At 41.8% G+C, this 16,517-nt stretch overlaps 5 protein-coding genes across 5 annotated transcripts; 1 reads left to right on the top strand and 4 right to left on the bottom strand.

Moving 5' to 3' along the window:
- Nucleotides 1-742: 742 nt before the first annotated feature.
- ndufb2 (NADH:ubiquinone oxidoreductase subunit B2) lies at nucleotides 743-1,473 on the bottom strand. Its single transcript, XM_088988458.1, has 4 exons — nucleotides 1,270-1,473; nucleotides 1,041-1,185; nucleotides 884-959; nucleotides 743-818 (listed from the first exon to the last, which is right to left on the bottom strand). Exons 1-3 carry the CDS (start codon nucleotides 1,353-1,355, stop codon nucleotides 885-887), a joined length of 306 nt encoding a protein of 101 aa, XP_088844584.1. The 5' UTR covers nucleotides 1,356-1,473; the 3' UTR covers nucleotides 743-818; nucleotide 884.
- An 856-nt stretch (nucleotides 1,474-2,329) lies between these two features.
- On the bottom strand, nucleotides 2,330-4,897 carry LOC148881774 (dnaJ homolog subfamily B member 9-like). Its single transcript, XM_088988447.1, has 3 exons — nucleotides 4,759-4,897; nucleotides 4,256-4,504; nucleotides 2,330-3,247 (listed from the first exon to the last, which is right to left on the bottom strand). The coding sequence occupies exons 2-3, from the start codon at nucleotides 4,470-4,472 to the stop codon at nucleotides 2,823-2,825; spliced, it is 642 nt and encodes a 213-aa protein (XP_088844573.1). The 5' UTR covers nucleotides 4,473-4,504; nucleotides 4,759-4,897; the 3' UTR covers nucleotides 2,330-2,822.
- Nucleotides 4,898-5,586: 689 nt separating this feature from the next.
- Nucleotides 5,587-5,976, bottom strand: LOC148881773 (A-kinase anchor protein 14-like). The gene has a single exon (XM_088989328.1). It carries the CDS (start codon nucleotides 5,974-5,976, stop codon nucleotides 5,587-5,589), a length of 390 nt encoding a protein of 129 aa, XP_088845454.1.
- Nucleotides 5,977-6,433: 457 nt separating this feature from the next.
- Nucleotides 6,434-12,891, top strand: pnpla8 (patatin-like phospholipase domain containing 8). Its single transcript, XM_088988425.1, has 10 exons — nucleotides 6,434-6,576; nucleotides 7,418-8,248; nucleotides 8,316-8,465; nucleotides 9,750-9,901; nucleotides 9,976-10,070; nucleotides 10,143-10,314; nucleotides 10,390-10,447; nucleotides 11,222-11,416; nucleotides 11,487-11,682; nucleotides 12,617-12,891. Exons 2-10 carry the CDS (start codon nucleotides 7,433-7,435, stop codon nucleotides 12,889-12,891), a joined length of 2,109 nt encoding a protein of 702 aa, XP_088844551.1. The 5' UTR covers nucleotides 6,434-6,576; nucleotides 7,418-7,432.
- LOC148881772 (A-kinase anchor protein 14-like) lies at nucleotides 6,746-7,231 on the bottom strand. The gene has a single exon (XM_088989326.1). The coding sequence runs from the start codon at nucleotides 7,229-7,231 to the stop codon at nucleotides 6,746-6,748; it is 486 nt and encodes a 161-aa protein (XP_088845452.1).
- Nucleotides 12,892-16,517: the final 3,626 nt, after the last annotated feature.

Raw genomic sequence — 16,517 nt, 5'->3', positions numbered from 1 at the left:
GCTAGCTAGCCAACATATAGATAATAACTAGCTAGCTAGTTAGCCAGCTAGCTATATCACTGTAAAATGTCCTTGAGAGTCCCGAAAGGCGCTTATAAATAAAATGTATTATTATTTAGCTAATAATAGCAGTTGATTTACTAATTATCCATTTCTTATTCTCCCTCTAGGCGGTGTGTTTTTTTTTTTTTTTCAAGAACGGGTCTGTTTTTAAATCCTCAATCCAATCGTGCCACTTAGTATTTTTGAGCCACTGTGGTGCCGAAAGTTGTGAGGAACTTAAAAAAAAGTGCTAATTTTTTTCACAGTTGTTAACTCAGGGAATGAAGCCATGAACAGAAAAGCACCAGCCACCTCACGAACGCGGACGCCGATCTTTTTAGTTTTCGTTTCGCTCAACAGATAGCTAATAACTAGCTAGCGCGATAGTGTTAATGGAGTCATCCCAAAACAAAGTAGCTTTCAAGCTCCGCTCAGGTTGACGTGCACACAAACCCGCGAGTGACTTTCAGCACATTTACGCTGTAGTTGTTCACGCTGTCGCTTTCTTTCCTCTCGGTTTGTTCAATCCGACTTTATTTCCCTTCACTTTTTTGGACATTTGTTTTCTAATCGTGGCTTACATTCTAAACAACAAGATTCAAACACTGGCAAAGCTGACACACTGTTATCTGCATTTCATAAAATGGCGTGTAAATAAAACGTATTCAGTGGAAAGGCTCATTATTGATGACACGTGAGAGAATGTTTGAATATTTATTGTATGTACAATGACGACTTCTAGGAAACAGTTTCGAAGTGGCCTCACTCCGGATGAACTGCAATGAAGAAAAATAAGGTAAGCGCAACAAATATGCTAATTTGGAATGGTTGTAAAAATCACCTTATTCTTCGTCGTCTGGTGGAATTCCAAGCTCTTCATCTGTCCACTCAGAAGCATCAGGCCACGGGAAATGACCCTGGAGCAGAACGAAAAACTCATTAATATACACGTCACGGTCCAGTTGGATTATTTTTTTTTTAATAGTGCAGGTGTTTACCAGGACCGCATCCGGGTCGTGCCACATATGCCAAAGGATCCAGAACCACATTGCACCGCTGATAAACTCCGACTGGAACTGCTGGCTCTTGGTGATTTGAGGAAATTGCCTATACTGAGGCTCGATGTGGGTCCCGTCGCTTGCCCTGCAAGATCATCACAGGTGAGGGAAAATGGATAGAACGACTCGTTAGCATGTTAGCATCAGAGGCTAGTGACGACGAACTTACTTTCTCGTTATTATCCTTTGTGGATCGCGTCTCGTCAGCCGAGTTCCAACCCGAAGGATGCCTAACATCCTCCCGAAAGAAGACATGATTTTAAATAATATCTGATTTACAGCATTCGCTGTTTAAAATGATAAATAAACCAGAATCAGTCTGAGGAGTCACCTTCCCGAGTCAACAGAAGGGTTTCTTACGTCAAGGCCGCTGATTGGGCAAGAGTTCGGAACAGGAAGATGTTTAATGTTGCGCGGTGATTGGTTGAATGAGAAAAGCCATTTGTTTTTATAAATATGGCGAAGCTAATCCCAAACTGCATATTTGATGAATGATTTACCATTCAATAATTATAATAATGACAATTTTATTTCTAAGCGACTTTTATAACTCAAGCTCACTTTACAATCATGGGATAATGTTTTTTTTTTCGATGGGTGAGAAGCGACAGCCATTCGCGCCAGCGTTCACTCAACCCGGAAGTAAAACGCCGCCACCAATGTACTGTACGTATATAGATGTTATTACTGTTTTGTCCAACATTATAATAATACATTTCATTTACAAGTGCCTTTCAAAACTCTCAAGGTCACTTTACAGTCACAGGATAAGTTTTGAAGTGGGTGAGCAGCGGCAGCCACACGCGCCAGCGTTCACTCAACCTGGTAAAAATTGAAATGGACAGAAAGCTAGCTAATAGATAGCTAATAATAATACATTTCTAAGCGACTTTCAAAACTCAAGGTCACTTTACAGTCACATTAGCTACGAATTCCAACATTATTAGAACTTTTACAATTAGTTATTTCATTATGCTCCTCCATTAACAAAAGGATGCCAGGTGTCAGCAATTATTGACTATGGGGACGTTTGTGTTGCAATAATAATAATAATCACAATAATAATACATTTCATTTTAAGCGCCTTTCAAAGCTCTCAATGACACTTTAGTCAGACAAGCATAGGAACTATAATAAATATAATACAATCACAAATAGAATACAATAAATAAAACACTACTACTTGCCAGTTTACTGCATAAAAATAATAATTGTGCACACAGATTGAGTAACATGTCCTATTGCAACTTTGTTTATTCTGTGTTCAAACATTGTCCAGCCAATTAATACACACACACACATACAAAAGTGCAGACATTTAGACAATGATTATTGAAACAGCACTGTCTATGCAAAACAGGGAACAAAGAGCAAAAAGTATTGCACATGATCAACTTGAGGTTTTTGTTTTTTTAGCAAGAAAATATTGAAAAACATCTCCAGCAAAATATAATAGTGCTTTTTTTTGTGCATTTCTTTTCATTCAAATATGTGTCTTTTTCAGTCCCAGCTTGTTCACAAAGAATAACACCCCAGTGCAGCATGTTTGAATCAAAGAATCCAGGAGTTGATGTCGATTCCTGAGCAAGTAAACAAGGTGACCTAATTGGAAGTGACTGGAAACTAACTTTGTTCCTTGCATATAAATCTCACCCAAAAAAAAAGCCACGTTATAAATTAGCATTCAATTTCCAAACTAAATAACTGTGTCTGTTTCCCCGCTCAGGAACAGTCTGTGAAGGTGGTTACCATGTTGCCCCTTCGCTGCGTCACTGTCCTGCAGTGCTGCTTAGCTGAGCGCTGGAATCGACCGTCACCTCTGGTCGTGTGAGCGTTAAAGGAGAACATCTTCTCCAAGTTCTCAAACATATCATCAAACAGTCCTCCGCCGCCACCGAAGGCCCCTCGCTGTTGGTTCTCAGTGGCCTGGTGGAAGACCCTCTTCTTATGGGCTTGCTGATGGGAGTGGAAGTGTTGGTGACTACTGAAAAAGTCAAAGTCCTTGAAGATGTCGTCAACGTTGAAGGACCGTTGGTGGTGCTGCCGGAAATTGCCGGCTGGTCCTCCGTTGCCGCCGTGCGGACCCGCGCTGTGGCCGAACTGGTCGTACTCTTGACGTCTCTTCTCGTCCGACAATGTCTCGTATGCTGAGGTAAGGAAAAACGGAAATTTTACTTTTCAATCGCTTGTGTGGGATTACAGTGATATCTGGTTTTACGAACCCCTTGACTTACGAACTTTTCAGTTTACGAACGTTAAATTTATGAAAATGTTACCTTGGCATACAAACTATTTTTTGGGATACACACGGAGCTGCCACAATGAGTGATGTGTCGTTCACGAACAAGCCCGTTCTAACAACAAAATGGCAACCGACTGTTTTTGTCCTCTATTCCCCGCCTCCACTCCTTAGTTAAAGGAGGTGGTTTAAACATTAACGAGACAGGCAGACGACAGAGACAGAGAGTGACAAAATGGATAGAAAACAGTTGAAATTTGGACTCGTTTCAACTTTGATAGTTCAAAGGCAGAGTGTAGACTGCAAGGTTAAAATTCTCATCAATCTGGCTCCACAAGTAACCCGCACAAGCCATTTGTACACTTGATGCAAAAAGCTATCAACCCAGCTAAACAGAACACAATTGATGAGGAACAAGGTAAAATTATCGCAGAGAAAGCACCGACAAGTGATCACTCCTCAAGATTGTGAAAGAAGGCTACGTTCCTCATCAAGTGTTTAATGCTGATGAAATCAGCCACTTGATTCCATCAAGCCAACAACGACCATCACAAAGGTAAATAAAATGACTTTATTTTACAGTACAGATTATTTATTTAATTATAATACCATAGCACATTTATTATACATAAACTAAGGTATATTTTGTGAAGTTTTAAGGCTTGGAAAATTAGAAAAGTATGTTTCATGGGGACCTGGGAACTGATTATTCTCATTTTAATAGTTTCCTATGGGAAATTATTTTTTGGGATACACACTTTTTGCCTTACACTCTGTCTGAGAACCAATTAAGTTTGTAAGCCAAGGTATCACTGTATCTGTGTTTTTGTCAATGAACGCACACCAAGCCCCATTTTTTCCCCCCAAAATGTCAATAACATTCCTTCTCCTCCATGAAATACAAAGACTTCCTTACCCTCAGCTATATCTCTGAACTTGGCCTCGGCGTCCGTGCCCTTGTTTCGATCCGGGTGGTATTTGAGAGCCAGTTTATGGAAGGCCTTTTTGATCTGGCGATCCGAGGCGTCTCTGGGCACCCCCAAGATGTCGTAGTAGTCCTTCTTGGCCAATATAAACTCGGAGATGAGCAAGATGTGAAAGGCGAGCAGAAACATATACTGCGCCGTGGCCATGACTGCCTTTGGAGCTCCTTTGTGTTGGACACCTTTTGGGGACGTCGAAAACTTAGTTCATAGCATACTATATTACATAATTTTGAAATGGCGTGTCTGAAAGTACGAATTAAAAAGAGCCACGGTCGACTGTTTATGGTTACTTTTAAAACGAAAGCCGAACAGGCAATGACAACTCGCCATTTTAGACAAAAAAAAAAGGAATGTTCCATTCTTTGAAATCCCACATCCGGCTCTTTAAAAATTAGTTAACAAAACTGGATAATTGTGATTAAATATTGTTTACCTGGGTCACCGAAGAGGGAGGGAAGTTTGCCGATTGCTGTCAGCTCCAGCTGATACGTAACTGCAAGCTAACGTTTGTTGACGAAATGCATTCCAAAGGCCAGAAAACCACGACTCGAAACGCTATTGGATCGTTCCAATGACGTAACAGTCGAAGATCTCTGATTGGTGGAAGATGCCACGTCGCTTCAACACCAATTATCAAGATAACTACTTTCCATTACTTCCTGTTTCGTTTTACAGAACAGGACGTGTCGTCTTCTCGGTGGTCGTTATTATATACTTTATTCCAAGATTTATGCAGCAATTTTGGTATTAACATTTCATTTTAATCAGGAATTGAATGAGATTAAACTATGAATTTAAGTGCAAAACAGGGAATTTTCTAAAATTATTGGTTATTCCAATCATTCGTTAATTGAAACAAGTACAGTACTGTATTTGAATATGTAAGTACAGTGTCACTGTGTTGTCACACCTGCCCGTGTTAATTAAATTTACGCATCATCCGAGTTTTAAATGTTGTTTTGGGTGGAAATTTGGATGCATTACCACCATTTATTGTAGTGGTTGTCTTTACTCTTGTACACTTACCATGCGTGTAGTATTTGTTTTCTGGATGTGTTTCAACACATTTATGGGAAACAATGAGAAATGGGGTGTGAAGAGAGTGAGTATATTAAATGAGTATAAGGCGTTTTTTTGGCAGCCATGTTTTGAATTGAATCTATACAATGGAGAGCTGTCAATAGTTGAGGATTTGTACACTACGCCGACACTTGATTTTTGCTCAGATACTTTTGATGATTGCTATAAACAACTGGATTCATCAGTACATGTTGCGCATCGCTTGACTCGACGAAATTTTGCTTTCTATAATATCCAGCAGCCATTTTTCTGTGAATTCTGTCCCCCCAGGTGTGTGCATTAGCCTGTTGGATTCCACGACATAGTGCAGATCGATCGGCTCCGTTTGCGGTTCAACTTTGGAAACATCCAGCACGAAGTAAACGCCGGCAGCAGTGGGGATGGGCATCTGCGGTGACGGGGTGCTAAAGTTCGCCAGGTAATGGTAGGACGTCAGATCCTCCTCTTCAGTCCAGTAGAGAAAATTTAGGTTGTATATCCATCTTGGATTCAGCTGCCATGTTTGGATAAACTCTACAATCTGTTCTTTGCCAACTTCCACTGTAAAGTCTTTGGCAGCCACCCAAATCATGTCTTATTTTTTTTCATTCGCAACAACAGCGGCGACTTACTCATTTGCATGATGGAAAGGTATTAAAAGTTTTCAGATACTCGTCGTCGTCGATGACATAATGATTTAGTTTTTGTTTGAAAGGGTCAGCAAGTGACGTTTCGGTGAATATTAGCTTGATGCTATCATTAGGGTAAATCAATATGTTGTTACGTATCTGTTCTTTCGGCTTGTTCCTTTAGTTTAGCGATTCTGCATTGCGATATTACACAGAAATATGTCATCGAATTAATAAGAAAGAAAGAAAGAACAACACCGCGAGATGAATGTCGTGTGAGTTAAATCACATTTATGTTCGAGTGTTTTAATGTCTGTCGAATCTGCATGTTTTGCGCGAATACAACTATCCGTAGCATATACCAACACGCAACATTGTTTTTTTTCTTTCTGAATGCGATTTATATTCATGATAAACACTTTTTTTAATAATGTTAATTTTTGGAAGAAAGGAAGTTTCGTATTTTACGCCATTTCCTGTCTTTTTCCTGTTTTCGAGTTCAAGAACTAACGGGGCTAGCAGGGCGGCACTGACCGAATGATTTCCGTGTGTTATTTCATCAGGTAATTAGCATTTTTTTACATATATTGTATGTAATTCGGCAACAGTTTGCCAATGCGGTTTATTCGTCTTTTGACAGTTTTACTGCAAGTTTCCATTCAACGTTTAGAGTTGACATAATACCACTCGTGTGTTTTTTTTTCACGTTTCCAAAAGCGACTTTCTGTATCATCAAAATTTAATGGCTTCTCGTAGCATAGCCTTCTTTTCAATGATATCCGCGAGCCATTTGTCAGTGAAGCGGGTCCTCCCTGGCGTGTGTACCAATCTATTAGACTCCACCACAAAGTGGACATCGACAGGCTCAGTTTGTGGTTCAACTTTCGAAACTTGAACGGCGAAAAAGACGCTCGCCGTCCCCAGAATTGGCCTCTGTGAGGTCGGACTGCTAAAGCGAGCCCGGTAGTGGTAGTAGGTTTGATTTTCATCTTCTGTCGAGCAGAGGCAGTCCAGACTGTAAATCCACAGGGGTTTCAATTCCCACGTCCGGATATACTCGGCAATCTGTTGTTTGCCAACTTCCACGGTAAAGTCTTGTGCTGTTACCCACTTGATGTGTTCTACGGGTTGGTTGTGCCTCTTCTGGCGTAGGATTTTGACAAGTTGACACGACTCGGCGGGTAAATTAAGGCGTGATGGAGTACTCTGATCATCCATTTCGATCGAGGTTTTAGTCTGTCATTCGCTTGCTCTGTTTCCTTGACTACCAAGATACAGTAATTACAAATTTGACAGTGCCCCCTATCAGCATCTTTTTGTATTACAACAACAACCTCTTTTTTTAAGGCTGTTTTCTGCTGGATGGGACTTTTAAACCTATGTCCTCTCCACTCTTGTTCTTAGGGAGCTATCAGACGCATGTCGCGGATCAGGACCACACTGGACAGCGTCACCAAGGCAGTTGGAAGCACCGAGCTCATCTCCAAATTTTCCCGTCTCAAGCCAGGCAACGCTGTGGTGAACGGCGCCCATGTTGAAAAAGTTCCGGTGACAACGAAGGACCCTGATGTCTCGCCGCGACCTGAAGCCACCCGAGGAGATGAGAAATGTGTTTCAGAAGTGGCAGTTGCAGAAAACCCATTTGTCACTGCTAAGAGTGGCACATTTGAGGCATCTAAACCTGTCTCGTCGTTAAAGCATACGGCGCAGCTCTTCCATACCACCGACATGGATGAGACATACAAGTCTTTAGCCCAGCACGTCAACATTTACTTTGGTATGAACACGCACGGGGAGGAAGGGAGCATGCGCCAGCAAAACAGTGAGGCTTTTCCCCCTAGAAGTGCCGACCATCTCCCAGTTATGTCTCCAGCAGCAGCGTCCAAGCCTATGAATGGAGCTACACACCCACCTCCATCTGAAGACATCAGTCACCCAGAACCTAAACTTTCATATGACTCCACAAAAAGCACAGCTCCATCCGATGCGGTTCTTCCTAGCTCCTCCAAAAAAGGCTTCACCCACTATCTGTCTTACCCCCGTCCAAGCGTTCAAGCTTTTGTGGGCAATTACATCGCTCCGTTGGTGCCCAAATTCCGAGGGGATGTTAAAAGTGTGGAGAAAGATAAGCTCCCCGCTAGCAGTGTAGCGGAGGCTTCTCCTGAGGAAGCGGAGAGTGAAGATCGGAAGGCAGAAGAAGCTAAGCAACGGCAACTTTTGGCTCAAAGGGAGAAGGTAAGTTCTTTTAGTTTAGCAGTTCTTTTAGTTGCAAACTTATCATGCGTTGTGTATCGCTTTGCAGATAATAGCCAGGGTGAGTGTTGACAACAGAACCAGGGCACTCGTGAAAGGCTTACAGAGAGTGAACGATATCCAGCTTCTCACCAGTCGCGTGGAGGAACTCAGCTGTCACCTGCTGGAGTTTCCCGAGACGCGCGGCGTGGCCGTCAAGGTAAGTTGCAGGTATTGTTTTGAAAGTCTTTTCAGCGGTTACAATCTTTTTCTTTTTTTTTTTCCTTTACCATTTTTTTTTTTTAAATAGAAGATGAAAATCTGAAACACAGGTAACATCCCATTTACGACCAGGTTCCGTTCCAACAAAATGGTCGTAAGTCAAGCGGTCGTAAGTTGAAATACATTCAAAATGGCCCATGTGAGGTTTATAGGACAGGATAGTATACAATGTTAATCTGTTGTTTTTAAGCAACGGTTTCTAATGAATACTATTATATACCAAACTGTTAATAGTACATTTATATATTTTATAACTTGGTGTCATTTTTTCATCATTTTATATTTTGTATTATCTATTTTATTACTGTATAACTGTACCTATAATGTATACAAAACTGTTTACTGTACAGTTCATTTATAATTTTATACTTACCTTTTAGTGTCCTTTTTATCATTTTATATTTTATATTATCCATTTTTATTGCTGTATAACTGTACCTGTAATGTATAACAAACTGTTTACTGTACAGTTTCTAAGATGTATACATTTTAGTGTAATTTGTATCATTTTATATTTCATATTATCCATTTTTATTACTCTGTACCTGTAATGTGTACCAAACTGTTTACTGTACAGTTTATTCATAAGTTTTATACTTACCTTTTAGTGTCGGCGCACACGCATTCTGCTGACACACGGCTTCTCACGCATGCGCGCTGTTAAAAAATCACTCTCCTTGCTAATGGAGAAGCCAGAAGAAGTCACCCGACACACACGCTCGGACTCAGGCGTCTGCCGAAGGAAAAAAAAAAGCAGTGTACAGTACTACGAGACGGTATCTTTACTGTTTAACTACTGTACTGAGTGTAGTCACGCAGTAGATTGTTGTGTGAAAGCGAGATGCTGGCTGGCCAAAATTGTAGTACGCGTTGCCGGCTGCTAGCGCGTTGCGGTGCCAGGCGTAGAGAAAAAAAAAACAAAAAAAAGGTCTGGCGGTCGTGGTCGTAAGTACGGGTGGTCGTAAGTTGCGTCGGTCATAAATCGGATGTTACCTGTATTCTAAAAGGAACGGTTCTTGTTGTCTCACACTTGTCCAAAGGCGGAGCTTTGCTTTCGAGCGTTTATTTATCACTCAGAAGTTAACTGTAAAAGTGTAACATTAAAAAAAAAAGTTGCGTGCCTAAAATCGAACCCTGCGGTATCCCACATAAAAAAGTAGCATAAAAAGTTGGATGCATTATTTTTCTTTAATTCCAAACTTGTTGTGTGTTACTTTTACAGGCCAAAGCTATACCGTGTTTGCTGCGTTTGCGTCAGGCCACAGACCTCCCCTTTCAGGCTGCTGTGAGAGAGTCACTAGCTCTGGTCGGCTATACCGATCCGGTGAAAGGCAGAGGAATCCGAGTCCTGGCCATCGACGGAGGAGGGACAAGGTGTCGAATAAATAAAATCAGCTCTGAAATCTTCTCAGTGGCTAATTTTTTTTGGTGTTTATTTTTGGACACAGAGGACTACTGGCTCTGCAGACCCTCCTCAAACTTGAGAACCTGACTGGAAAACGAGTCCATCAGCTTTTTGACTATATCTGTGGAGTCAGCACGGGTATTCTGTCATCATCTTAACGTGTAAAAAATATCACCTGGTCTTAATTGACTTCTCTTTGTTTGCTTTTAGGTGCTATTCTGGCTTTCATGCTGGGAATTTTTCAAATCCCCCTTGAAGAATGCGAGCAGATGTACAGGAAATTGGGCTCGGATGTCTTTAAGCAGAACGTCATCGTCGGGGCTGTCAAGATGGGCTGGAGCCATGCTTTTTATGACAGTGAAATTTGGGAAAACATCCTCAAGTTTGTTTCTACGGATGGTTAATTTTGCTCCAATTTTAGAGCCATCTTGTCCGAAACCTAATTTATTTTCTTTAGGGAACGTATGGGTGAGGGCTGCATGATAGAAAGTGCCAGAGATCCAAACTGTCCCAAAGTAAGTCCTCACTAGTGTGGGTACACTAGTAGGAACACCTCTACCCGGATTACACAAAATGGCGACAACATATTAATTTTCCTCATATTAAAAAAAAAAAAAAACATACCTACGCAGTCAGATAGCTAGCTAGCGAGGTTACAACATTGCACAATAAGGTAAATATTTAATTACGTATTTAATCCTTAACATTTTAAGCTAACTGTTAAAATATTGTTAGGTTAAAATATTACAAGCTAATATTACTAGGTAGTCGGGTAGCTCGGTAGATATAGTCAGCCAGCTAGCTCGGTAGATATAGTCAGCCAGCTAGCTCGGTGGATATAGTCAGTCAGCTAGCTCGGTGGATATAGTCAGCCAGCTAGCTCGGTGGATGTAGTCAGCCAGCTAGCTCGGTGGATGTAGTCAGCCAGCTAGCTCGGTGGATGTAGTCAGCCAGCTAGCTCGGTAGATGTAGACAGCCAGCTAGCTCGGTAGATATAGTCAGCCAGCTAGCCTGGTAGGTATCGTCAGCCATCAAGCCTGGTAGGTATAGGCAGCCAGCTCGCCTGGTAGGTATAGGCAGCCAGCTAGCCTGGTAGGTATAGGCAGCCAGCTAGCCTGGTAGGTATAGTCAGCCAGCTAGCCTGGTAGATATTGTCAGCCATCAAGCCTGGTAGGTATTGTCAGCCAGATAGCTTGGTAGGTATAGTCAGCCATCAAGCCTGGTAGGTATTGTCAGCCAGCTAGCGCGGTAGATATAGATTGATTCTCAGTCTCCTATTTGTCCACCAGGTCTCAGCAGTCAGCACCTTGGTGAACAGAGGTCTACCCCTGAAGGCCTTTGTGTTCAGGAACTACAGACTCATGCCAGGAGTGAGGTCACACTACCCCGGAGACTGCAAATACAAAATGTGGCAAGCCATCAGGGCGTCGTCTGCAGCGCCGGGCTACTTCCAGGAATACGTCCTTGGGAAAGATCTCCATCAGGTATGGCATTTTCTGTCCAACATGGGACATTCTGTCTGAGCGAAGATCAAAACTCTTTCTCCTCTTTGAGGATGGAGGCCTCTTGATCAACAACCCCACGGCGTTGGCCATCCACGAATCGAAATGCCTCTGGCCGAACACGCCCCTGCAGTGCGTGCTGTCGCTGGGTACCGGGCGCCACGAGGTGGCGGGTAAGAACGGCACCACCTACACCAGCCTCAAAGCCAAGCTCACCAACGTCATCAGCAGCGCCACAGATACGGAAGGTACCACTGCCCGAATCTTGTTTTTGGAATCAACTAATCAATATAATCGATATACAGTGATACCTCGGTTCACGAACCACTTGGTTTACGAACTTTTCAGTTTACGAACGTTAAATTTATGAACATTTTACCTTAGCATACAAACTATTTTTCGGGATACACACAGAGCTGCCACAATGAGTGATGTGTCGTTCGCGAAAAAAGAAAATGACTGCCGACATTTTTTTGTCCTCTATTCCCCGCCCCCTGTCAGCGTGATTGGTTAAGAACGCGACAGTGAGGGGAGGTGGTTTAAACATTAAAGAGACAGGCAGGCGACAGAGAGTGACAAAATGAATATAGAACAGTGAAATTAGGACTAGTTTCAACTTTGATAGTTCAAAGGCAGAGTGTAGACTGCAAGGTTAAAATTCCCATCAATCAGGCTCAACAAATAACCCGCACTAGCCATCAGTTCAATTTGAAATGAAAAGATCAGCAAGGGAACCAGCTATTAATGATGTTTCTAGTATGTCTGCTAGCATCTGTTGCTGTTGCATTATCACAACTTCCAAGATGTACAACCCGGAGCTCCTTGAGACACTTTATGCAAAAGCTTTCCATTCCATCAAGCCATCAACGACTATCACAAAGGGCAAAAAAACGACTTTATTATATAGTACGGTTTATTTCTCCCATTATAATACTATAGCACATTTATTATACAGAAAATAAGGTATATTTTGTGTAGTTTTAAGGATTACAAAGTAGAAAATTCTGTTTTATGGGGACCTGGGAACGGATTATTCTCATTTTAATGGTTTCCTATGGAAAATTAATTTTTGGGATACACACTTTTCGCCTCGCACACTCTGTCTGGGAAGTTTGTAAGCCAAGGTATCACTGTAGTTTGCCTTTGAGAGTGAAATCCACACACCCCACCCTCCGTTTTCAGAAGTGCACACCATGCTGGACGCCCTCCTGCCTGCGGACACCTACTTCCGCTTCAACCCCCACATGAGCGAAGACGTGCCGCTGAACGAAAGCCGTGTGGACAAGTTAAATTTCCTCATGGGCGAGGGCGAGCGATACCTGGAGCGAAACGACGCCAAATTGCGGAAGGCGGCCGGCGTGCTGACTCGTGAGAAAAGTTGCATCCAGAGACTTGGCGACTGGGCCAAGCTCAAGGCGCACATGTACGAGGGTCCCCCTTTCACCTCCAAACTCTAACTCTGTACGCTAAGGTAAGATGACCCATAGAGGAGTAAAAAAAAAATCATTTAATTGACATGTAGGTCGTTTTGCTATGAATGTTTTATTCCTTCATGACTTGAAAAATGATTTTAACAGAAGCACAATGGAGGCTAAAGCCCTCATACACTCTTGAACTGTTTGTTTTTAACCGCGGGACCTGTAAATAATATTTGATCAGAGTTGGAATTTTTAGGCTTATTCATATTTTGTCATCATTGAAGCCACAAACTTGGATTGGATTGGATTTATAATAATCATAATCATAATATATTTCATTTATAAGCGCCTTCCAAAACTCTCAATGCCACTTTACAGTCACAGGCTAAGTTTTTCTGTGGGTGAGCAGCGGCAGCCACATGCGCCAGCGTTCACTCAACCACAAAGTAACTCAAATAGGTAGAAAGCTAGCTAGCTAGCTAATGGATAGCATATAAATAGCTAATAGATAGCCAGATAGCTTACAGCAAGTCAGTTAGACAGCTTATTGTGAGCTAGCTAATGGATAGCAAATAATAGACAGCTTACAGCAAGTCAGCTAGACAGCTAATAGCTAGCTAGCCAATGGATAGCAAATATATACCGAATAGATAGCAAGATAGCCAACAGCTAGCCTGCTTGACAGCTTACAGCCAGCCAGCTAGACGGCTAATAGCTAGCCAATTTACCTTTATTCGTCTCGCAGTGGAGACATTTAAATTTCACAGCAGAAAAAGGGATGAAAGGAAGAGGAAAGGAAAGAAAGAAGTAATAAAACTAAATACAGGAGCTCCTGGAAAGGCAGCCACTGTCGCGGCGCCATCTTGAAGTCAAAACAACAACAAAAAACGAAATAACAAATAATGTGCCAACACAATCACTTTCTGCACCCTCTTTGTGACATCAAGCAGTTGTAGATGGAAGAGGAGAGCATCAAAGCGTCCTTTTCACCAGTGGATCAGGCACATCATGGTGGAATGTGCACGTCTACTACATGCTAAATGTTGAGAGGAAACACAAAGCTAGAGCATCCATTGACGAAAAAAAGATTGTCTCACATCTCCTGTCCGATGTAAATCCACTTCAACTCCAAGCCGCGTCTTATTTTTATCTGTATTTTTTTGCAGTTATTTGATTTGAGTTTTTATCGCCGCGGGTGCACACAAGAGGTATACGGGTGCGCATAAAGGTGTCTTATTTGCAAGTAGCATGCAAAACTTTGTCTGTCACGTGACAGTAGCACTCGGATCACTGCAACCATACTCAAAAAATAATAATAAAGATGTTTCTTGATGCTTTACAAATGTCAATCAGTCTTGAAAACAACACAAAAAAATGTCATAAATTTGCTCATTTGCTCTTTCCAGCACGCGCGTTTGTCAACCGACAGCGAATGGCGACTGATCGGCAATGAAGGACCGCCGGAATTCTGTCAAATGCATTGCTAAGTTCCATTGACAACAATAACACCGCATGCAGTCACGTATCGGTAACTTTGCCAAAATATTCATACGGATGCTAACCATTTCCTTTCACCTTCTTGGATGGCTTTTGGGAGTATTATTTGAAGATATTTTTCTAATCATCGGCACTACCCTTTATTTAGGTGCAGAAATGCTTATCAAGGTAAAGAGAAAGATACATACAGGTAACATCCGACTTACGACCACCTATGCTTACAACCACGACCGCCAGACCCTTTTTTAATTTTATTTTTTATTTTTAGTCTACGCCTGGCACCACAACGCGTACTACAATTTTGGCCAGCCAGCATGTCACACACTCGCACAGCAATCTCCTGCGTGTCTACATATACATATAGGTGTACACATATAGGAGTCCGAGCGTGTGTGTCAGGCGACCTCTTCTGATCGTTAGTAGGGAGAGCGATTTTTCAACCCACTTTCTTTTCCCCACTGTATAAAATCTAAATGTAAAATATAAATTGATAATATGAAATATAAAATGATAAAAACGACACTGAACGGTAAGTATAAAATTTATAAATGTACTGTACAGTAAACAGTTTTGTAGACATTACAGGTACAGTTATACATACAGTAATAAAAATCGATAATACGATATATAGAATGGTAAAAATAACACCAAAAGTTATAACATTTGTGAATAAACTAAACAGTTTGGTATATAATAGTATTCAATTGAAAATATTACTTAAAAACAACAAATTGACATAGTATACTATCCTGTCATGTCAACGTCACGTCAGCCGTTTCGAATGGATTTTGACTTACGACCGTTTGACTTACGACCATTTTGTCGAAATGGAACCTGGTCGTAAGTCGGATGTTACCTGTATTTATATATTTTTTTAATTGTATTTCTAATGTCACTTTTCAGTTCCCATTATTATTTTGCAGGTGAAGTGCCCGAAAGTCGCAGCCCCTCTTTGTTACCCGATCACGCCACGCAAGACAAATGAGGTGTGGCTATGCTAAAATAGACGGTGTCGCAGGGTTGTGTTTACGTGACCGGACGTGATAAAGTTACATCCGCCGCCCGCATTCCACCTTCCTAGTTGTGCAGAATGGGTACGCGCTATCTGTCTCCCACGCTTTTTGCCCGAGTTAAAAAAAACAACAACAAAAACCGCAATCTAGGCAGGATTGTCTTAACGTCATTGCCTAGCAACCGCTCCACTTTTCCGTTTTTTATCAATGCGCGCGCTCTCATTTGCGCCTTCAGAATTGTATATTCCGAGATGACTATTTTAATCTTTCCTGTCGCGAGCTTCTGGTAGGAGTTCATTTGCTCACAAGGGGGAAGCCTTGTCGCGTAAACTAAACAGTAACGGTTCAAGAGCAGGTTGTCTGGTCATTGTCAAAGTTGCCTTGTCCTAATACAGTTTAATGCACCCAGACTGGTTCTAAAGTACACGGCGCAGATCACCCAAGGCCGGAAAAGTCAAACGCAAGTGTTTGCTTGGCCATCTTGTAAATGACGAGCACGATCATAAAGGAAAAGGTCAAGGCCTCCCCGTATGAACGTTTTGAAGGGGAGATGCGAATGAGGTTTAGCACAGTAGTGTTGCTCGGCGCGTATCTTCTTGCAGTCTCGACGTAACCTTATTTGCCTCAGTGGCCTTGCATCAATGTCAACACTGTCTGCAGCCATTCCGGTGCAAAACAACATTGATGTGAAATCGTGCCAGAGAGCTCCCTGTCTAAAACTGCAGTCAGTTTCTCCTTAGGGTTGGCCCGATTTGACCTTTTAGCGAGGCACCGGGCCTTCGGCCACCGTGAGCGTCGCTGCACGCAATTTATATGACGGAACAGCGCTTGTTTGGGGTGAGTAATGCCTTGTGATGACAGCTCTTAAAATGGCTATTGCGTAAAAAACTGATCAGTAGTTTGACAAATCGATTCAAGATTTCACTTTTTTTGAAACATACAAAATCAAACATACTCAAGATAGCATTTAACTTTATTGAAAATTATGCAGCAATAAAGAAGTCCAATTTAATAAATTGAACAACAGAAATATTGCAATGTGGCTCCTCCATCATACTGTATTTCTTTGAGTAACCATTTTGTTATGTATTTACAACTGCAGTAACCACGTCTGCCACACCTTTGACGGGGGTCGCTGTTTCCCGTTGTAAAATT

Source organism: Hippocampus bargibanti, linkage group LG22 (genome assembly GCF_051943395.1).
Source record: "Hippocampus bargibanti isolate YZ-2025 linkage group LG22, ASM5194339v1, whole genome shotgun sequence".
Lineage (NCBI taxonomy): Eukaryota > Metazoa > Chordata > Actinopteri > Syngnathiformes > Syngnathidae > Hippocampus > Hippocampus bargibanti.
The sequence above is the reverse complement of the archived record's forward strand: the minus strand, read 5'-3'. Positions and strand labels throughout refer to the sequence as shown.